At 32.0% G+C, this 23,843-nt stretch overlaps 2 protein-coding genes across 2 annotated transcripts; one reads left to right on the top strand and one right to left on the bottom strand.

Annotated features, from left to right (window-relative positions):
* Nucleotides 1–109: 109 nt before the first annotated feature.
* Nucleotides 110–3,850, bottom strand: LOC129872023 (transcription elongation factor 1 homolog). The gene is made up of 6 exons (XM_055946857.1): nucleotides 3,790–3,850; nucleotides 3,662–3,698; nucleotides 2,379–2,502; nucleotides 1,643–1,713; nucleotides 482–503; nucleotides 110–393 (listed from the first exon to the last, which is right to left on the bottom strand). Exons 3-6 carry the CDS (start codon nucleotides 2,489–2,491, stop codon nucleotides 330–332), a joined length of 270 nt encoding a protein of 89 aa, XP_055802832.1. The 5' UTR covers nucleotides 2,492–2,502; nucleotides 3,662–3,698; nucleotides 3,790–3,850; the 3' UTR covers nucleotides 110–329.
* A 17,203-nt stretch (nucleotides 3,851–21,053) lies between these two features.
* On the top strand, nucleotides 21,054–22,592 carry LOC129874256 (phospholipase A1-IIgamma-like). Its single transcript, XM_055949519.1, has 2 exons — nucleotides 21,054–21,750; nucleotides 21,849–22,592. The coding sequence occupies exons 1-2, from the start codon at nucleotides 21,163–21,165 to the stop codon at nucleotides 22,455–22,457; spliced, it is 1,197 nt and encodes a 398-aa protein (XP_055805494.1). The 5' UTR covers nucleotides 21,054–21,162; the 3' UTR covers nucleotides 22,458–22,592.
* The last annotated feature ends 1,251 nt before the right edge of the window (nucleotides 22,593–23,843 follow it).

Here is a 23,843-nt window from a genome sequence, read left to right as displayed (position 1 = left end):
AGTCGATTATAAGTATGCTTTGAAAATTAGCTACCACGGTTGAAACCAACTCGATCATATGGAGTTCAATGTAAACTCACACACCTATAATAATAGCACATTCAGAATATTATACAAGATAACAAACACATCTATTTGAAACTATTTGAACATAGAAAGCCTGTCACACATGGAACTTATTTATCGAACCCAAGAGGCTTTCGTAATTTTAGGTACAACTTAAGTAGCGTAACATAGAAATATCAACAGAACTGATATCAAAGCTTAAAGTCAGCTTTAGATCATCTCAGGCTACTGTCTACACAAATGTAACAGACAGTCACTAGAACTTAAGAACCATCATCGTCTTCGAGGTTGTTCACACGTTCGCACTCGTCAATCCATTCACTGTATCTGTAAGTTTTCAACAAAAGAGTATGAGAGGGGATGGAGGGGTACGGAGGAAGGAAAGAATGGCACATAGAATGCTAGATGAACTTACATGTCAATGGGCTCTGTCAGAGCTGCAGGATAAAAAAGTAAGAACTGTTAGCCAAACAATAAAACCCTTTCGGAGAAATCCACAAGTGTTCAATTCTTGAGAAGATATTCTTTGAGAAGATATTCTTTGAAGTATGTAACGCTCATCTTAGAGATTATGAGCCCGTTTGGATGGGCTTAAAAAAAGTAACTTTTATGTATGAAGTGTTTTTAGAACTTTAAAGTGCTGAAAGTTATTTTTATAAATAAGCAGTTGAGTGTTTGGATAAAAGTGCTTAAATGAGGAAAATTATGTGAATTTTAGGGTTAAAAAAATAAAAAGGGTAGTTTGGGAATTTAATTAAAATATAAGGGATATAAAAGTAATTTCCATGGTCAAAGAAAATGACTTTAAGCACTTAGAAAAAAAATTTAGGAATCCTAACTTTTCATTTTTGACTGACTTTAAGAACTTTCTGGCTTAAAGTTAGCATTAGGCAAACACGTCCAAAAGCTGAAAAGGGGCTTTAAGTTGGTTTTGACCAACTTAAAGCCAATCCAAACGGGCTCTATGTCATAAGAGAGGGGGACACTTTTATCATTTATTTTAGATTTGTAACACACCTCTATCTACTCCAGTATGCAAGCTAAGGACAGAATAATGTGCTAAAACAAACTTGAAACAATTGAATGCATCTTGTCCTTTTTTCCCCTTTCGATAGCTGAAAAATCCCGGCCCATGGTGCACGGCTCGAAATTTGGAGATTAATGGGACAAACCCACTATCTTTCTCCACTAAGATACCAGGATTTTGTCTTTGGCAATACTCGAAACCGTGATGTACGCCTAACCCACACATCACATGTTGCGCTCTTACCACTAAACCAAAGCCCATGGAGCACATCAAGTATTCTTTATCTTACACAAGGCCTTAGAGCACACCTTGTACTCTTTTATCTTACATAAGGCAGATTATCTAGAGAACTACAATTGAACATAATAATTGATTTGATCATAGAAAACGATGAGGTAGAACATAAAAGGAAATATCTTTAGTTTCTTTTACCATCTCTTTTAGTTAGTCCTCCCATATTTTATGTTGTCAACCAATTGAACCATCTTTTCCAAAATGAATGAGATGCAGTGAAAAATAAATAAATACATGAGAAGCCACTAGATATACCCGTCACAGTGGTGCTGAAGCTCTCTTGACAAATCCTGCAATTTGCCTCCCCAATCAAGTTCTTCATATCACTGGAAACCACGTAAAGTGCAAACTTGAGTACTGACAGATTAAATAAATGTCCAACCAAAATTGAATAGAAGTACAATATTGTGTTCATGAGTAAAATCTTTTTAACACATGACAAGAGGGGATCCCATATATCACTTGAGCTGGGTTACAGAACTTATTCACCAGAACTACAGAGGAAGACACAGCTTATTCCACTGCTATTTACGGCTGGGGTAAGGATAATCTTAATGTTTTGGTTCTTGAATGTGTGAGAGTTTGGTGGGGTGGGTGGGATGGAGAGTTATAATTATCAAACACCTTCTGCAGGAACTATAGCTCATCCTTATTGGACCGACTTAGAAGTTATTATCCACATCTAAAAGTATACATCCATAGAGTGCGCTATTTCCAAGAGGGCTCTTTAGATGTGCACAAATTCCTCAGCGCCAACCCCAAAGGAAAAGTATTGATAGTCTTCTAACGAAGTCTTAGTGACAAGAGGATCTATTAAGGAAAGGGAAGTATATAATAAAGGTAAACACATACTGGTATTGAATCACAATTAAATATCCTTCTATCTTTACCCACATAGAAAATGTACATGTGAGAAGGGAACAGCCCAATCTAGCCGACGGACATGCAGAAAAATAACTTGGGCACAGAAATGCTAAAACAATTTATTTACATGCGACATTCAACGCTGGTGCCATGGCTACAGAAAGGACAGCTGAAGACAGTGTCGAGTTTGTCCATTCTCTTCTTTGGAGGCGGCTTGGATTTCGACTTCCTCTTCCCCATAGCTCAAGCAACTGTAAAACACAAATTTAGGAACACAAATCAGCCACAAGAAGAGAAGGTAAATTATTAAAGGGACTTGTGTGACACTTATAGCTCCTCTGCACCCTGTATTGGTGAATAATAACCATCAAATTTGAGTTACATTACTTCATTGCACAATGATAGCAACAGAGAAGATGCTAGCAACAGCTATGCTGATCTGATATAGCATTAAGTGTTTTGCAAAAACAAGTGAGATTCAAACCAGTAGAAATGAAGAATTAAGACACACATTGCATCCCATAGGCACTCTCACTCTCACTCTCTCTCACAAACACGCGTGCATGTGCACATATTTCGGTTCCAAAAATTAGTTACTCTATCTTATTCCAGGGAATTATGTGAGCTACCTTTACAACCTTCCTTCTGTCCACGTGTTTTGTAAAATAAGGTAAGCCGTAAGCCGGTACTTATGTTCTTATCTCACTTAAGATTTGGTAACTTCCAAAGTGATAACACATCAAACAAGTATGGATAAGGATCCTAAGCAATAAATAACCCCTCAAATAATCCACTAGGTATGGCCTTCAAAAGTTGGAGAAGAGCACACGCAACATGATGCAACTTGCAAGATCACAAAATACATAATCAAACTTTAAGCAAAAACTTGCTCCAGTTATTTGAATCCCAGTCAAAAAAAGAACACAAGTATATTACACCATAAACAGCATTAAACTTTAGAAAATTTCCTCACAACATTCCAAGAAGTGAAATACAAGAACCTCAAATACTGAAACCATGTTCAAGTGCCCATTAAATAATCATGATATACCCATATTAGGGAACACAACCAAATCTCCAACATGAAAAAGGGAAAAAAAATCAACCGATTCTCTAGGAAAACACAACTAACAAAAGGGTATTCCGTATTCAACCTAAAATTCATACAGATTCACCCAAAATAGAAACATAAACTCAAACCTATAAAATTTCCCAAAATCCGAAACCCTAAAGCTCAACTGAAAAATTATTTCCCTTTTTTTTTTTTTGCGATTCATACGAAGCACCAGACCAAAAAAAAAGACCAACTCAATTAAATTTCTTAAATATACATGATTTTGAGAAATTCCCAAAGTAGAATCAAGGGATATCAACATTTTTTTCCTTTTAAGCATAGCAAGAGAGAGATACCTGATGAATAACAGAGATTAAGATCGACTTTCGTTATCTGCAATATAAGGATTGAAGTTTTACGAGAAAATTCTATGAAGGATTGTATGAAGAGAAATTCAGTGTAGAGAGAAAAATAGGGAACTCACCGCTACCCACTCGCTCCTTTGTCTGCCCTTGCTGACTCTTTGAAAAATAGACTAATATATTTATAACGATCAAAGAACATTTATATTTATATTTTATTTAAAATAAGCATACCTTAATCCTATCTCGTAAAGATAAATTGTTTTCGAAAAAGTCTATCCGTTCTTTTTTAGTTTCATGTTGAAGTTTTCAAAAGTCAATTTGATTAGTTTCCAAATCTAAATTAGATTACTTTAATTAGATATTTTAAAATAAAAAATTTAAATATTCAAAAACTATATAAAAAGTACTATAAATTATAATTTTTTTCTTATCAATATAATGAAAAATACGTATTTTTTTTATCTTTATTGTTTGTATCTAAAAAAACATAATCTGTCACATTTAAAAGGGAACTAGTAGATTAACAGACAAAAATGAAAATTACTAAGTATCATAAATAATAGAGAATACATTCTAAAGAATATACTCATTTAACTCCATGTTCCTAATAATTGTGATATTAGATTCTTCTTCATGTTTATAGAAATAATGTAATTTTACTATGAATTCTTTATGCAATGCCTTTTATCTATGATCCCTTAAAATGATTATGTATATTTGTCATTCAAAATTTGATCAAACCAGATGTTCATATATAATTTGTTTAATTTCAATCAAACAAAACCCTTCAATACTTATTTCTTCGTGGCTAGATATATTGATGCAGTAGGATAACGAACTTTGATGCATATTCAACTCTTTTTAATTTAAATTGAAGATTAATTAGAAGACTATTTAAATTTACTATAGCAATTTTGTTTATCAAAAGTTATTTTATGTACAAATAATTCGTATTATGACATAATTTGTAACGTGATGATGTAAAGAAAATACGTCTAGATTTAAGATTTGAAAGAAAATTAAGAGAAATAATTAAAAAGGGATATATTGGATATGGATTAAATGAGTTTTATCTTTTAAAATGGACTTCTAATTAGACACGTGTCATATGAGTATTTTTATTTTTCAAGTCCAATAACAATAGCAGTGATTTTATTGTCCATAAAAAAAAGAAATTTTGATAGATAATTTTCATAAATTGGATAAGTTTGTTCTCCTAAATAATAAAATGGTGACTTTGATGGATTATTTCCATTAGTTGGATGACCATTTAAGGAATTAACTTAATAGATTCATGATACTGTGATTCAAAAGATTTCCAAACTTAATAATACGAGACAATTCATTTTTTTGGTTGATGATTTTTCAAGAAGGACGTAGTTCTATTTTTCAGTCCTATCATATTTGTTTTCATCCCTAACCTAAATTGATAAAATAAGTAATTTTCAGCATGAGAACAAAAAAAATTATTTAGTTTAATCTCATAAATAGGATCGAAAAAGGTAAAAATTAAGTTGTTAACACGCTCAAAGTTTACTTCAGATGAAATGTATTGGGTCAAGTTGGGCAATGCAATGAGAGTCAATGCCAGCCCTCCAACTTACAACTCTACTTTTTTGTTTTCTCTTTTTTTTTCTTTCTTTTTGTTTCTAATGCATACATATTAATCTTAAGAAGCTATAATTTTCTGGGAATAACACGCAAAATACAAACCTTCATTAGATTTCTCCTATTTAAGAACCTTTTTATCTCACAATTTTTATGTAAAATAGGAAACTTGTAAGCTCAGGACTTGGAGACGAAATGAAAGAAAGAAGCCCACCCACATTCTCTTCTTTCATAGCTTATTGGGCTAATTTGGGCCGGACAAAATCACGGGTTGATTTGGGTGAGCCCATCAGTAAATCACCTCATACATGGGTGTGTCGGGTCATATCAATTTGGGCCAAGTTTGATTGTAATGATTGTTTGTAAATGGAGACAATCAATAGTAGGGAAACTCATGTAGATGCACCCTTAGGCTTTCTTGTTTATCAACATGCATGGCTCAAGTATACATTATAATACCCTTCGGTTGTACATGAAGTATATAGGTATATACATGTACGTATAATATGTGTGTTTAGCATATAGTATACAGTATGTAGGGGTGTATATGGACCGGGTTGGTTCGGATTTTTTACAAACCAAACCAAACCATTTGTGTCGGGTTATTAAATCTATAAACCAAACCAAACCAATAAAAGTCGGGTTTTTCGATATCAATTTTTCTCGGGTTTTTCGGGTTTTTTCGGATTTTTCGGATTTCTCGAGTTTTTTTGGATTTTTTCGGATTTTTTTGGGTTTCTCATAGTATCTAATAAAAAGCACATAGCAGTGCTTCTTAAAAAGAGTTCTAGTACAAAATATCAACATATAAGATAGAGGCACAACACTGTTTGAAGTTTTAACTTTATAATATAACTTTATAAGATAAGTTTATTTTGTATATTATTTAGATGGGCTACTCAAGTCCAAATCTAAATGTAAGAAAGAAAACAAAAATTATGAAAAAAATTTAAAAAATATTTATAAATTACATTTTAATAAATATTTTTATGTATAACATAATTTAAAAGTAGTGTATCTATAATCGGGTCGGTTTGGGTTCGGTTTGACTTTTTTTAGTTAAAATCAAACCAACCCTATAATGGTCGGATTTTTTTTTCAAACACCAAATCAAGTCAAACCAAACCACTAGTCGGGTTTTTTTTCCGGCGGTTTTTTTTTCCGGTTTGGTTCGGTTTGTCGGTTTGGTGCGGTTTATCGATTTGTCCGGTACAACCCTAACAGTATGTATATATTTTGTAAATTAGGTGCCCGAATGATATTTTGGCTGTAATTTTTCCTGAATAATATACTTTCGATTGTAGTCCAGTTACAAGTAAAGGTGTATCAACTTTATATAAAGTCAATCTTCTTAAACTGTGGGTTGGAACTAGCTAGGAAGGAGCAGTATATATATAATAGTTTTGATGTACGTGCGTTACACGGGGAATGCCAAATCATGTATTACACTTTTTTCTTAAATAATGTCAATATTGTTATATAAAAAATTTAAATAAACGGTTATAAGTGAAATAATAAAGTATAAGTTTCTATGAATAATGGATGTAAACTTTCTTATGATTATTAACTGTGTGCATAGTAAAAGTTGTTATAGTCCTCATCGATGAGACTTGTAGCGGAGTTAACGCTAAGCTGGAGGATTGGAGACGCACCTTGGAGTCTAAAGAGTTTAAGCTGAGTAGGACCAAGATAGAGTACCTAGAGTGCCAGTTCAGTGAGACACCTCAGGAGGTTGGCGTGGAAGTTAGGCTCGGGGATCAAGCCATCCAAAAGAAAAGTAGTTTTAAGTACCTTGGTTCTATAATGTAAGGCAGCGGGGAGATCGACGAGGATGTCACACATCGTATTGGGGCAGGATGGATGAAATGGAGGCTCGCCTCCGGTGTGTTGTGTGACAAGAAGGTGCCACCACAACTTAAGGGGAAGTTCTACAAAGTAGTGGTTAGACCAGCTATGTTATACGGGGCGGAGTTTTGGCCAGTTAAGGTCTTCCACATGCAAAAGATAAAAGTTGCCAAAATGAGAATGTTGAGATGGATGTGTGGGCATACCAGGAGCGACAAGATTAGAAATGAGGCTATTCGAGACAAGGTAGGAGTGATCTCGATGGAAGACAAGTTGCGGGAGACGCGACTGAGATGGTTTGGGCATGTGAAGAGGAGAGTCCCAGATGCACCAGTGCGAAGATGTGAGAGGTTGGCCGTGGATGGTTTCAGAAGAGGTAGGGGTAGACCGAAGAAATATTGAGGAGAGGTGATCAGACAGGACATGGTGCATTTACGACTTACCGAGGACATGACCTTAGATAGGAGGGTGTGGAGGACACACATTAGGGTAGAAGGCTAGTACATAGTGGCATTATTCCCCCTTATCGTAGGCGTATTAATGCACTATGATTTCTTGTACTTTGATTTATGGTATTTATGTTATTATCTAATAATACCTACTGTTTTTTGTGCTTTGATTATTTTGTTATCTACTTATCTACTTTTACTATTCTTGTCTCACCTTTTTCTATGCTTCTATTGAGCCGAGGGTCTTTCAGAAATAGCCATCCTACATTGGTAGGAGTCAGGTCTGCGTACACTTTACCCTCCCCAGACCCCACGATGTGGGATTTCACTGGGTGGTTGTTGTTGTTGTTGTTGTATAGTGAAAGTTGTGAAATCAATATCCGAAAATAACTATATTTATTTATAATATAAAGATAGATATAGATAATGTGATGTGGCACCTCTCTTTGGTCTCCAATTGCATTTATCTTCTTTTCTAATTTTAAAATTAATTGTAATATATATAAAAATTCACTCTTAAAATCGCTTAATTATACCTCTTTATTACATCTTTTCCTCCCTCTCATCTAATTCATTGCTTGGTTATTGTTGTATTGTTGTAAGTTTCTGCTTTTAATATAATATAAATAAATATAATTATAGAAATATAAATAAAAGATATACTAAATTGGGTGGTTCTAGTTGGAATAGTACAATAATTTAACACTCAAGTTATGATCTCACTCGACTACAAATCACACTTGAGTTTTTTAAAAAGTGAAGAATAGAAACCTTAGAAAACTAGTGTGGGAGAAAGAATTCAAAAAGGAGAGAAGATTTCGTCCACTAAGCGGGACAGAGTGCGACCCCTAAGCAATTGGGGGTTCTCGTTCATCTTTTTTTTGAAGAGTCAATGTGCTGATAAGGTATGACAGTAAAAAGGGCAGTCCGGTGCACTAAAGCTCCCGCTATGCTGATAAGGTATGACAATACTTTTCATTTTATTCATGAAATGGCTTGGATTGGTATTAGTCTGGATATGGAAAAATCATTCTATTAGATCTAAGAAGTACATTCGATCTAATAATCCGAGAGCGAAAGAGATTATGAAAGTTCTCCCATAGGTCAACCCTGAAATAAGTTCTCAGCGAACTCCGCAGTTGCGGACCGGGCACTATCACTATACTATGCGATGCTTTTAACTAAAAAAATGGAAACGAAACGTCTTAGTGTTGTTCCTAGGTTGGGGGTCGGGGGCAAGCCTTTAAGACACGACTTCAAGCGAACAAAGACAGGCTTCTTGCCGGTGTGAACAAGTATTAGACTCACTTCAAGTATATAGAGCGATTCATTTCACTTTCACTTAGATACGTATCTTTTCGTTCAAATCCTTCGTTAGTAAACTCGGGTGCACGAGTTCAGGGCATAGATTCTTTGAAAGTGAATCAAGCGTACCCCTCAACATATTCATGAGGATCCATCCAATAGCTTAATGACTTGCTTGGGTCATCTAAGAGGTAAGGCCCCACCCTGAACAAATAGGAGGCGTGGGCCACAAGTTGCACATAAGTCGTTGGGTCGCACGACAAAAAAACACCCAACATAAAGCTTTTCTACTCACTCATAGGGGCCTCGACCCTTTTATCCAAGAGGAACTGCTTTTCCAACGCCCCCAAAAAGAGGTGAAGACCCAAATCCCCTCCTTTAATGGCTTTTAGCCTACTTACTACCCATGAAAGTGACTTTGAGTAGTTTAAAGATATGTGGAGACCCTTCCATTTATTGCTAACAAAAGGTAATTTGAACAAGTGTTTATTGTACCTTATAAAAAAAGTAACAACCCTTCAAAATAGTCACAACTCTTTCAAAAAGTCACAACACTTTAATGTGAAAAGGTGTCTGCTTTTAACATAATATATAGAAAGGGGCAGCCCGGTGCACTTAAGCTCCCGCTATGCGCAGGGTCCGGGGAAGGGCCCGACCACAAGGGTCTATTGTACGCAGTCTTACCTTGCATTTCTGCCTGAGGCTGTTTCCAAGGCTTGAACCTGTGACCTCCTGGTCACATGGCAGCAACTTTACCAGTTACATATATAATATAATATAATAAATAAATAAAATATATAATTTATAAGATGTATTAAATTGGGTGTTTTAAGAAAAACAAGAATATAAAACTTAGAAAATTTGTAGTTTAAAAATATGAGGAAACCCCTCAATTTATAGGCAACAAAAGAATAGTATGAAAAGGTATTTAGTGTGCCTTATCAGAAAAGTCAAACCCTTCGAAAAGGTCACAACTCATCGAAAAAGTCACAACCCTTTAATGTGAAAAGATGTTTGCTTTTAATATAATATAATATAATATAATATAATATAATATAAATAAATATAAAATATATTCTAAATTGAGTGGTTTAAGTTGGAGGTATTATAATAATTTAACATTAAATTAAGAAGTTCATACTTTAAGACAATACATAGATATAGATATGTAGGGCATAAAAGGAAACAAAAAATATGTTTGAGTTTTAAGTGAATATGAAATTAAAACTCATGAAATACTGCATTTAAGAAGTGACAAATTTAGAAATACCCCCCCCCCCCCTCAAAAAAAAAAAGAAAAAGAAACGAAACCATGATGCTTAAATTTTGGCAGAGGTGAGTGATATTTTAGTAGGTAAACTAACACAAACGTTATAAATGAAACTTAGATGTAGAGTATGTTATACGTATATATTGGTGGGCAATTTTTTTTAATGTCAATGATTAAGTGACAGTATTTTCAATCAATGATTAATTAGCTGTATTTGACATTAATTATCGTGGTAGTCATATGATTGGCCAATTTGTTTTTGAAAAATAGCTGATCTTTTCCTCGCAAAACGTTGCCTTAAGATAAACTTGAATGTCTTTTTTTAAAAAAAAAATAAAAAAATAGGTGTGTTGATAGGGAGGAAAATGTTTTTTAAACTTGTCTAATCGAAGAAAGTCAAAAATTTTGAGAATTATTTTACCTAAAAAAATAAATTTCTTTAAAATGATATAACTTCTTAATTAACGTAGGAAAAATAAAAGGTATAAGTAATATTATACGTACATTAATTGTGTCCTCTCTCTAACACACTTAGTCATCTTCACGGCTTCACCCTAATCTCATAGCCTCATCTACATCACCCCACACCTCCTAATCCCATCTTCACTTCTCATAATAGTTATCTAAATTATATGTAGAAATGTTGCTAATATAATATTTCTTGCTATCAAACACACGTACACAATGACAACAAGGAGTACGTTGTTTGATGGTAATTGATAAGCACTCTTTGCTTTTTCAACCCTAAAATTGTGAGTTTGAATCACTAGTGAAACAAAAATGATGAAAAATCATAGGAAGAGTTAAAAAAAAAAAAAACTAAAACACACAACCAAAAAAAAAAGAGAACCGCTATCAGTATCTCATCCTTTAGCTGTATACATCAATGACGATACTATTTTCTACTTATAAGCTATTTAAAATAAGTTGAGTCAACCAACCACTAAATCTATAACTTTTTAATGATAACAGAATGAGAAAAGTATGTGATTATTAAAATAGACTAATGAGTAGTATAAACTTACGAGGGATCATTAGTTTTAAATAGTTTAATGCAAGTATGTACATAGTTAATGACGACAGAGGTGTTCTTATTATATCCAATGCATGCATATGGTGATGTTTTTAGTGAAATGACATCCCTTCTTGTCCTGCTTCATGGAATATAAATTACATAATTTCGGAGACATTCAAAAAATGTGCAATTCTTTACAACAAATTAAGTCATTTTCATTGAGGTAAAAGTTCAATAAATTAACAAATTAATTAATTAGAGAACGTGATTCTTTAGCCCATGGTCGTCCTCATTGAATCATTTCACATTTTTTTTAAGACGTTTGGATGAGATGATAGCGAGCGATTTTTTTTTTTAAAAAAAATAATACAATAAAATAGGAGATAGGGATCGGAAAGGGAAAATTAATGGAGGGGGGTGGAATTATAATGTGAGAAATGAAATTTTCATCAATAATTAAGTTACTGAAATTCTTCAAAGAGTGAAAGTTACAATTTGGATTGAGCTAGGAAAATGAAGAACTTTTATCAAAATATTACAACTTTCAAATTTTTTAAGTTAAAAAGGAAATAATCAAATTCAATTTTGATTTTTTACGGGAAATTTGAATTTGTCGTACTTATTTATTTTTGAACATCAACATTTCGTAACTTTTATCAAGTACACAATTTTGATCTTCTTTTATTTTACATAGTTTACTTTTATTTTAAATAAAACTATTTTTTTTTTAAAATAGTCATTATCATACCACCAATGAGTAACTACAGATTAAATGTCTTTTTATAATAATAATAATAAGGGTAAAATGATTAATATAGTTAACTATTTTGTTTTTCATGATGCACACTTTTCTGGTAACTGTCAAACACGTTTCTTTGCATTTAAATTGTCAGACAGAGAGAGATATTGATAAAATTATAGAAACAAATAAAATTGAATAAAGTTAGGTTGAGGCGTTGAGCATCATTAATCTATTGCCAACTACTTCATTGTTGGAATTCAATGGCAAACAAGAACAAAAAAGAATAAATATGAATGGTGAACCAAGTTGGTAAAGTTGTCACATAAATAACGCAGCTTTAGAACGTGAAACGTCAATAATGTTAGCAAGTAATGGTAAAATATATTAATGAAACTATTGAGTACTCCGTCCTAATTGAGGTTGTTTGATTTGCCAGTCTAAAAAAACAAAAAACAAAAAATTAGTAGTCTAATATAAATTATTGATAGTTATAGGACTATAAATTATTTTATTGGGGGGGAAATTAACCCTTAAAAGTTAAATATTTATTATATATAAAAACATATTATTCTTTATATGACTAAGAATTCGTTTGGATTGGTTTATAAGTTGCTGAAAACAACTTATAAACTATTTTCTGTTTTTTTGAGTGTTTGGCTGACCAACTTAGCCATTTTATGCTTAAAATAAGCCCAAACAATAATTAAGCATGTTTGATTTAACTTATCTAAAACTGTTTTAGCTTATAAACCAAAAACAAAACAAGTTTGGGATAGAACTTTTGGTTGGTCAAATTTCAATCCCTTTTGAATCAATTCGATTCAATTTACAAGGATTTCGATTCATCAATAAACCTCACAATCATTGAATAACCCAAATAAGTTTGGTCCATTTGGGATGTTCTTTTGGTTCATATTCTGTTAAATATAATTAATAAAAAACATAAAAAAGGTAAAACAAATAGTTTTAGATAGGAAATTACACCTCTTTATTTAAAACATAATATAATTAAATTATTCAAAAGGATTATTATTAAGTAATAAGTATTCTTTCATTCTTGACTAAAGTTTTCATATTTGAACCCTAAAATATGAAGTCTCATTTATTAGAGAGACTTAACCTCCTATAAAGAATTTTCTGACACAAATTTAAATTTAACCAACTTCAAAACCAATATTAAACCATGGATAAAAAAGAAGTAATTGAATCATAATTGCAAGCAAACTATCACTTATTGATAATCACACAATGCAAACCTATAAAAAGAAACAAAAGCCCAAGCAAATTCAACAAGACTAATATACCCCTTTCATCAGCAACACAAGAAAAAGAAGAAGTTAATACTTCAAAATCTCCTAATTATTATATTTTGTTAGTTTAATACAAAAATTATGAAGTGTTAGTGTAACATTTAAATTATTATATTTCTTATCTAAAACTTCAACAGTGTCAAGTAACAACATGAGTGATCGCACTTTTTTTTAATCTGCCTACTGTTATGAAGGTGGATTGTCCAACATATAGGCATCATTTTTATATTGTTCTTTTCATACCTATAAAAGCCATGTTTTGGCATTGTAATAGAATAAACAAGAAAAACAACTTAAGCTTCCTCTCTCATCTTCATATTTTCTACTTCTTGAATTGTGAAGTTATTTAATCTTTTGCTTCTCTATTCTCCTTCTACTTTCTCTAAAATATCTTGCCACAATAATTTTTATAACACGTTATCAGCAGAAGTTCTAATTTTCAGAAAATTAACTTCTATATCAGATATATCAATTGAAGAAATTTAATTTTCAGTTGTCTTTGTTATTTTAAAAAATTTATTTTCATCATGTCAAACTTGTCAAAATTGGAGTTTGTGGCACTTGATATTTCTGGTAAAAATTATTTGTCATGGGTAATTGATGCTGAAATCCACCTTATCGCTAAGGGTCTTGGTGATACTATAATTGAAGGAAATACAACATCAAGTCACGATAAAGCAAAGGCTATGATTTTCCTTCGTCATCATCTAGATGAAAGCCTGAAAATTGAATATTTGACACTGAAAGATCCACTTGAATTGTGGAAAGACTTAAAAGGAAGGTATGACCATCTTAGGGCAACGATATTGCTAAGGTCTCGTTATGAGTGGATGCACTTACGGTTTCAAGACTTTAAAACTGTAATTGAATATAATTCTACTGTATTTAGAATAACTTCTCAATTAAAATTATGTGGGGAAACTATAAATGACGAGGACATGTTAGAAAAGACACTAACTACTTTTCATGCCTTAAATATAATATTACAGCAGCAATACCATGAAAAAGGATTTTCAAAAATATTCTGAATTGATCTCATGCCTTCTGGTGGCTGAGCAACATAATGCCCTTTTAAAGAAAAATCATGAAGTCTGTCCCACTGGAACTGCTCCATTACCGGAAGCAAATATGGTAGAAGCACATGACCAGTCTGAAAGAAGACAAAATAAAAATTAAGGCCACAATAATGTGCGTGGGCATGACAATGGCAGAAGATGATATAATAATCGTCGTGGTGGTGGTCAACATAAAAGGAAGAACAATATCAGTTCTCAAAATGGCCCTTCAAAAAGTAACTGTCATCGGTGTGACATGAAAGGCCACTGGAAAAATGAATGTCGAACGCCTGAACATTTTGTAAGGCTTTATCAAAATTCTTTCAAAAGAAAGACAAATAAAGGTGGTGCCTTTTTTTCTAATGCTCAGATAGAGTCACACTTGGCGTTCGAAAATAATATTGAGGCAAGACCTTTGCATAATGATAATATTGAAAAAAATCTGGCTTTGAAGGATGACGATTTTAATGACCTCAATGATATTACTCTTTTATACTTTGAATTATCGTGTTTTTACGTTTATGTATTTTAAAAAAAAAGGGACTTATGTTTTTCTAGCAATATTGTTACTTATTTTATTTCTTATAATGCGTTTTTATTTTATGAAGATAAATAAATTTCTAAGTCTTCAATTGGATTCAAGATGAATAATGGAGATATGTGTCTTTTGGATAGTGCCACAACTTATACGATATTAAAAGAAAAGAAATATTTCTGTCATTTGATTATGAAAAAGGTCTATGTTAATACAATATCCGGTAGTACAAAATTAATTGAAGGCTCTGAAAAAGCGGCCTTATTACTACCTGGAGTAACGATATTGGTAATTAATAATGCATTATATTGTAGTAAGTCTCAAAGAAACTTGTTAAGTTTCAAGGTTATTCGCCAAAATGGCTATCATATTGAGACTGTGAATGAAAGAAAGGTTGAATACCTTTATATTACTACAATAAATATGGAGAAGAAAATAGTGCACGAAAAATTACCTGCACTTTCTTCTGAATTGTACCATATAAATATTGGTACCGTTGAATCACATGCCATAGTAAATAAAAAATTTATAGATTCTAATGATTTTATCATTTGGCATGACCAGTTAGGTCATCCCAGTTATAATATGATGCGCATAATTATTGAGAATTCACATGGACATACTTTGAAGAATCAGAAAATTCTTCAATCTAAAGAATTCTCTTGTGTTGCTTGTTTTCAAGGAAAACTAATTATTAAACCATCAGCAACTAAGCTTGAGATTGAATTCCCTGCGTTTCTGAAACGTATACAGGGTGATATATTATATGGTCTTAATAGATGCATCTACAAGATGGTCACATGTGTGCTTATTATCGACTCACAACATGGCTTTTGCTAGATTGTTAGCTTAAATTATAAGGTTAAGAGCACAATTTCCAGATTATGTAATAAAGACAATTCATCTTGATAATGCTGGTGAATTTACATTTCAATCATTTAATGATTATTGTATGTTGGTTTAAATAAAAGTTGAGCATTCGGTCGCTCATGTACATACTCAAAATGGTCTAGTAGAATCATTGATTAAACGCCTTCAATTGATAGCTAGACCATTGCTAATGAGGACAAAACTTCCTATTTCAGTATGGGGGCATGCTATTTTGCATGGAGCATCACTTGTGCGCATAAGGCCAACAAATTTTCATGAATTTTCTCCATTACATTTGGCTTTTGGAAGGGATCCAAATATATCCCATCTTAGAATATTTGGGTATGCGGTATATGTCCCAATTGCTCCATCGCAGCGCGCAAAGATGGGTTTCCAAAGAACATTGGGAATATATGTTCGATATAAATCTCCATCTATTATAAAATATTTGTAACCTATGACTGAAGATTTATTTACGACAAGATTCGTTGATTATCATTTTGATGAATCAGTATACCCAATATTAGGGGGAGAACGTAAGCAGTTGAAAAATGAGATAGATTGGAATTCATTATCACTATCTCATTTAGATGCTCGAACAAATCAATGTGAGCAAGAAGTTCAAAAGATAATTTATTTGCAGAATATTGCAAATCAACTGCCGGATGCATTTACTAACCTTCCACGGGTTACTAAATCGCATATCCCAGCTGCTAATGCTCAAGTTCGAGTTGATGTCCCAGTAGGACAACTTGTTCAAGAAAATGAGTCTATGCCACGCTTAAAACATGAAAGACCAATTGGTTTCAAAGACAAAAATCCTCGAAAAAAGAAAGAAATAAATGATCAAGATGATTATAATTTGGAGGAAAGTGCTCAAGAAGAGCCTAGAGACACAACAAATGGTGATACCACCAAGGAGGTCCAAGTACCTGAAAATACTGAGAATGAATAAATCTCAATAAGTTATCTATCGATAGGAAAATGGTGGAACCGAAATGATATTGTGGTCGATAATATTTTTGCTTATAATGTTGCCATTGAAATAATGCAACAAGATAAGGATCTTGAACTAAAATCTGTCGTTGAATGCAGACAGAGAAATGATTGGCCAAAATGGAAGGATGTAATTCAAGCAGAGTTAACTTCACTTGAAAAACGTGAAGTTTTCGGATCAATAGTCCAAACACCTGAAGGTGTCAAGCCAGTAGGGCACAAATGGGTTTTTGTGCGTAAACGGAATGAAAAGGGTGAAGTTGTAAGATATAAAGCACGACTTGTAGCCCAAGGTTTTTTGCAAAGACTTGGCATTGACTATATGGAAACATATTCACCTGTGGTGGATGCAATTACCTTCAGGTATCTAATGAATTTGGCAGTTCATGAAAAGCTTGAAATGCACTTAATGGACGTGGTCAGTGCCTATTTATATGGCTCATTGGACCACGATATTTTTATAAAAATTCCCGAAGGATTCAAAATGCCTGAAGCATACAAGAATTCTCGAGAAAATTGCTCAATAAAGCTTCAGAAATCTTTGTATGGATTGAAACAATCAGGGAGAATATGGTACAATCGTCTTAGCGAAGATTTACTAAAAGAAGGATATAAAAATGATCTAATTTGCCGTTGTGTCTTTATGAGAAGGTCTGGATCTGAATTTGTTATCATAGCAGTGTATGTTGATGATTTAAATATTATTGGAACTCCGGAAGAACTTTCAAAGGCAGTAAAATGTCTGAAAAAGGAGTTTGAAATAAAAGACCTTGGAAAGACAAAATTTTATCTTGGTCTACAAATTGAACATTTTACAAATGGGATATTTTTCCATCAGTCAACATATACTGAAAATATTTTAAAGAGGTTTTATATGGATAAAATACATCCATTGAGTATCCCAATAGTTGTGAGATCTCTTGATATTAAATACAAATCTGTTTCGACCTCATAAAAATGATAAAGTACTTATTGGTGTTGAATACCATACCTTAGTGCAATTGGTGCATTAATGTATCTTGCCAACAATTCTAGACCAGATATAACTTTCTCAGTAAACTTGTTAGCAAGATTTAGTTCTTCCCCAACACGAAGACATTAGAATGGAATTAAGCATATATTCAGATACCATCGAGGTACCATTGATATGAGATTGTTTTACTCAAATGATTCCACGTCATAATTGATCGGTTACGCAAATGTGGGATATTTATCTAATCCCCATAAAGGTCGGTCGCAGACATGCTATTTATTTACATGTGGTGGTACAACTATATCATGGCGTTCAACAAAGCAAATTATGGTTGCCACTTCCTCAAATCATGCATAGATAATAGCCATTCATGAAGCAAGTCGAGAATGTGTTTGGTTAAGATCAATAACTCAACACATTCAAAAAACATGTGGCCTTTCTTTCACAAAAGACGCTCCAACAATATTGTATGAAGACAATGCTGCATGTATAGCTCAACTGAATGGAGGATACATCAAAGGAGACAGAACAAAACATATTTCACCAAAATTCTTTTTTACTCGTGATCTTCAAAATAAGGATGAAATAGATGTCCAACAAGTTCGTTCAAGTGACAATTTAGCAGATATGTTTACCAAGGCATTGCCGACTTCAACCTTTAAGAAAATGAGATACAAAATTGTAATGCGTCGTCTTCGAGATGTTAAGTGATGTTTTCATCAGGGGGAGCAAAATATGCGTTGTACTCTTTTTCCCTTAGCCAAGGTTTTATTCCACCGGATTTTCCTGATAAGGTTTTTTTAATGAGGCAGCACTCAAGGCGTATTACGAGATGTGTGTACTCTTTTTTCTTCACTAGGCTTTTTCCCACCGGGTTTTTCCTAGTAAGATTTTAACGAGGCACAACATCTATGGATGTTCAAAATAACTATGTATATTATTCTTGTAAAAGTTTTTTTTACACGTGGACATCCAAGGGGGAGTGTTATGAAGGTGGATTGTCCACCTTATGAAAATGGATTGCCCACCTTGTAGGCATCATTTTCACATTGTTCTTTTCATCCCTATAAATGCCATGTTTTGACATTATAATAGAATGAACAAGAAAAACAACGTAAGCTTCCTCTCTCATCTTCATATTTTCTACTTCTTGAATTATGAAGTTATTTAATCTTTTGCTTCTCTATTCTCTTTCTACTTTCTCTAAAATATTTTGCCACAATAATTTTTATAACACCTACAAAATAATTGGTTCCTTTTGTAGAAAAAAAAGAGTATAGTTTACATAGTGGCAAGTGGCGACACGTATTACTTAGGCCCTTTTAAGTCTTTATTAGGAAAAAAAAATATTAGTAATTGCAACCATACATGATACCTGTTTCTTTTAATTCACGTATCGTAGTTTGTCTGAACATAAAGTTTAAGAAAAATAAGTTTATTTTTTATTTTTTATTTTAAAATTTAAGATATATGTAATATATAAAAATATTATTAAATTTTGTATTTCTTTAAATACTTCCTCCATGGCATATTAATTATAACATTTTTCTTTCACAGTACTCCCTTTAAAAAAACCACAAATAAGAAATGTTTTTTCACTAAATTACCTTTAACTCTGTCATGGTAATCAATATAATTTACTTTTAAAAATATTTAATTTTAAGGGTATAAAAAATATATAAAAAATTATATTTATTTTGTAAATAGATAAGTATTTTAGGACAAACATTTTTAGCATGTGTTTGAACATGTAACATGAATTCATGATTTCAACTAAGTGGTAATTTGGGATCATGATTTGAAATCTTAAATTTTTCAAAAACATGATTTGAGATTCTAAATTACGATTTCAATTTTTTAAAATGTAAATATCAATCCATATGTTTTTGTAAAAAATACTTTATCATTTTTAAATTTTACAAAAAAAGACTCATGCTCGGCATAAAGAGCTTTTATGTACCATGTAAAAAGATTATGCTAAAGAATAACTAGTTACTACTATTGTAGACTAGTGAATCTTTATATTATTTTTTTAATCACAAAGGAATTTATTTATAAAAGAAACATGTACATATATGATTTATCAATGCAATGATTTATGTTATTTCGATTTCTTGTTTATGAACTACAATTTGTTCATTTGAGTAAGATTGTATGATAATTTATAATTTTTTCAACTTGTAAGATTTTCACGTTTAAGAGAAAAATACAATTACTTATCGAAACAAAATTTTTACTTTATATCAATCTGATTTCATATAACACGTTCGAATGCAGGAGTATGTCATTAGAGAGGTTGGAGTTAAATATAGAAAATTACGTTTTTTTAAAATAAATTAAAAAAGAAAATAAGATACATAAAGAATACCCCCTCCCCCCCCCCCCCAAACAAAAAATCAACGCATTTTAGACAGTACTGCCAAAGTAGGTATATGCAGTACTCAATTAATTAAAATGTGAGTAAATAAAATCACCCCACTTGACCCGATACAAATTAATAGAATGCATGGGATTAGGGGTGTACATGTACCGGGTTGATTTAGATTTTTTATAAATCAAACCAAATTATTTGTGTCGGGTTATTAAATCTATAAACCAAATCAAACTAATAAAAGTCGGGTTTTTCGATATCAATTTTTCTCGGATTTTTCGAGTTTTTTGTTGGTTTTTCGGGTTTTTTCGGGTTTCTCGAGTTTTTCATAGTATCTAATAAAAAGCACAGAGCAATGCTTCTTAAAAAGAGTTCTAGTACAAAATATCAACATATAATATGGAGGCAGAACACTATTTGAAGTTTTAACTTTATAATATAAATTTATAAGATGAACTTTTTTTTGTATATTATTTAAATGGGCTTCTCAAGTTCAAATCTAAATGTAAGAAAGAAAATAAAAATTATGAAAAATTTTAAAAAATATTTATAAATTACATTTTAATAAATATTTTTATGTATAACATAATTTAAAGGTAGTATATCTATAATCGGGTCGGTTTGGGTTCGGTTTGACTTTTTTTAGTTAAAATCAAACCAATTCTATAATGGTCGGGTTTTTTTTCCAAACACCAAACCAAGTCAAACCAAACCACTAGTCGATTTTTTTTTTCCGATTTGGTTCGGTTTATCGGTTTGGTACCGTTTATCGATTTGCCCTGTATAGCCCTACATGGGGTCAAAGGATACGATGGCAGACAGAAATATGGAGAAGACTTTTAGTACTATTTAATAAGTGAAGGCTTGTTGTTACCACGAAGGGTATATAATAATTGCTCGATCATTTCATTGATAGTTTCAAATCTCTTATTATAAAATCGAAGTTCTCTTATAAAAAAAAAATTTTAAAACTAAAAATAAATTGTAAATGCTACAAAATCAATTATTGAGCGCTGAAAACACGTTTCACGCATAAGAGAACCCTAGATGGAAACGAGTTTGCTTCTCTATAAATACATTAGCTAAATGATAAGAACATACCAACGAAAAACAAAGAGAGGAAAAAAGAAAGGCATAAAAGAAAAAAAATGGGTAGCATGGCTGAGAAATGGGAGGAACTTAGTGGGAAAAACAATTGGGATGGGCTATTAAATCCATTGGATGTTGATCTTCGTAGATACATCATTCAATATGGAGAATTGGCTCACGTAACTTATGACACTTTCATTTCGGAAAAAGCATCAAAATATGCAGGAGCTAGTAGATACTCAATGGAAAACCTTTTCTCTAAGGCTGGCCTTGACCCATCTAAGTATCGCGTAACCAAATATTTCTATGCTACCTCATCCATTCCACTTCCTGATGCTTTCATTACAAAATCATTGTCAAGGGAAGCATGGAGTAAGGAATCAAATTTTATGGGATACATTGCTGTGGCAACTGATGAGGGTAAAGTTTCACTAGGAAGGAGGGATATTGTAATTGCTTGGAGAGGAACAATTCAAACACTGGAGTGGATTAATGACCTTCAATTTTTACTAATTCCAGGACCAAAAGTGTTTGGTAATGGAGGTTTACTTCCTTTGTTCCAACCATTAGTCCATCATGGCTTCTACAACGTTTATACATCAGAAAGTGCACGATCAAAGTATAATAAAACTAGTTCCAGAGATCAGGTATATATTAATTAATTTGCTTAATTACTTAATGATAATACGACTAGATCTAATGAAGCTAAAGAGTCTAAACAATTCATCATTTCTCCTCTTTTTAGGTCCTTGAAGAAGTGAAAAGATTGGTGGAGGAATATAAGGATGATGAGGTGAGCATAACTGTGACGGGACATAGTCTAGGTGCATCCCTTGCAACTCTAAATGCGGTTGACATAGCTTTCAATAAAATCAACAAGTCAAGTAATGGCAAGGAATTCCCAGTGACAGCTTTTGTATTCGCAAGTCCTAAAGTTGGGGATCTCAATTTTGTTAATACATTTCACAAATTGAAACACCTTCACATCATGAGAATTCATAACTTATTGGATATTGTACCGAAATACCCACCCATTGGGTATTTCGACGTTGGTCAGGAAATAATAATCGACACCACAAAATCTCCATATTTGAAACTGAATCCTGGAGACCCACACACTAGGCATAATTTGGAGGGTTATTTGCACGGAATTGATGGTACTCAAGGAATTGGACCTTTACATGGTTTTAAACTAGAAGTGAATCGCGATCTTGCACTTGTGAATAGGATATGGGACATTCTAAAAGATGAACATTTGGTACCTGGAGCTTGGTGGGTAGAGAAAAACAATGGAATGGTTCAACAAAAAGATGGAAAATGGATTCTCATGGATCGCGAGGATTATGAGTTGTGAAAGAACTATGGTTTAATTTAATTACGTGTGGCTTTTAATTTATTTCTTTTCATGTAATGTTTTCATATAAAGGGGTGTATAAGGAAAATGAGTGTGTTGCAATAAAGCTTATTGTCAATCTGTTATTGATATATATATCAACATGTTTTTATTTATGTGTTAGTTTAAGTTGTTGTTTTGGATAATCTAATTAGTAGCTTGGTTGCTGAAAGGAAGTTGTTACATTTAAAAGCACTTTTACAAATTTTGTCAAACATTAATAGTTTGTTTGGACGATTGATTTAATCATTTTATATGTTTTTAAGTAAAGATAGATATAATGTATAGTTCATAATCCACAAATTATGCCATATTATAAGATATAATGTATAGGTAGTACAAAATTTATTATGATGGAATAAGTCATACCTTAATAAGTTCATAATCCACAAATTATGTCATATAAGACATAATTTAGTTTCTATAGAACTTATTATTATAGAGGTATAAACTCAGTTTCAGAATCTTTAAAGTTGTGCCTTAAAAGTCATAACTTATTCCTTTAGAACTTTTGTCGGACAAGGCAAAACTTATCTAAACAAATGTTTTGCGAATTAAATATTATACAACTTGTGTAGAATAAGTCAAAAGTTCTCTAAACTTATGTCTTGTGAAATTAGGTCATAGATAAGAGTATTTTTATAAGCGATCAACAAAGATAAAAATTTAAAAGACTATATTTGAAGGCAATAATTGAAGATCACCCAAACTAGGGTCAATCCGTGCAAATCTTTAAATTTAATTTGACATGCAATTTCAATTTTTTAAATTATATTTTTTTTCATAAATATACAAATTTCACAATGTGTAAAATCTATTAAGAATTTTCAATTCTTATACAATCTTACTAACCAAACCATACATAGTTCATCAACAAGGTAATGAAATATCTTAAGGCGACACATTAATAAATCATATATTTCGATCTTTTATAAATAATTATTTGTGATTACATATCATTACAAACTCTAAACATACTTTTACAAAGATATGTTGATGCAATAAATCAATAAGACTAGTAACTAGCTGTTCTTTTCAAACATAAGTCTTTTTATGCAAAATTTAAAATAATGAGTCTTCATTTATAAAATGTAAAACTTGAATATAAATTAATGAGCCAAGTTTTACATTTTAAAATAATTTAAAGTCACCACTTGAAATCATACTTTTATAAAATTTGAGAATTCAAATCATAATTTGAAAATGAAGTTGAATGTTGTTATAAACAAATATTGATTTTTAAAAAAAAAACCTTTAAATTTGATCTCTAAATTCTGTGACCGAACGCTTATCTACTTAATTAAATGGACACACGTTTAAAATGAAATTTGTAGTGTATATTATGTT

Source organism: Solanum dulcamara, chromosome 11, assembly GCF_947179165.1.
Source record: "Solanum dulcamara chromosome 11, daSolDulc1.2, whole genome shotgun sequence".
NCBI classification, from domain to species: Eukaryota; Viridiplantae; Streptophyta; class Magnoliopsida; order Solanales; family Solanaceae; genus Solanum; species Solanum dulcamara.
The sequence above is the reverse complement of the archived record's forward strand: the minus strand, read 5'-3'. Positions and strand labels throughout refer to the sequence as shown.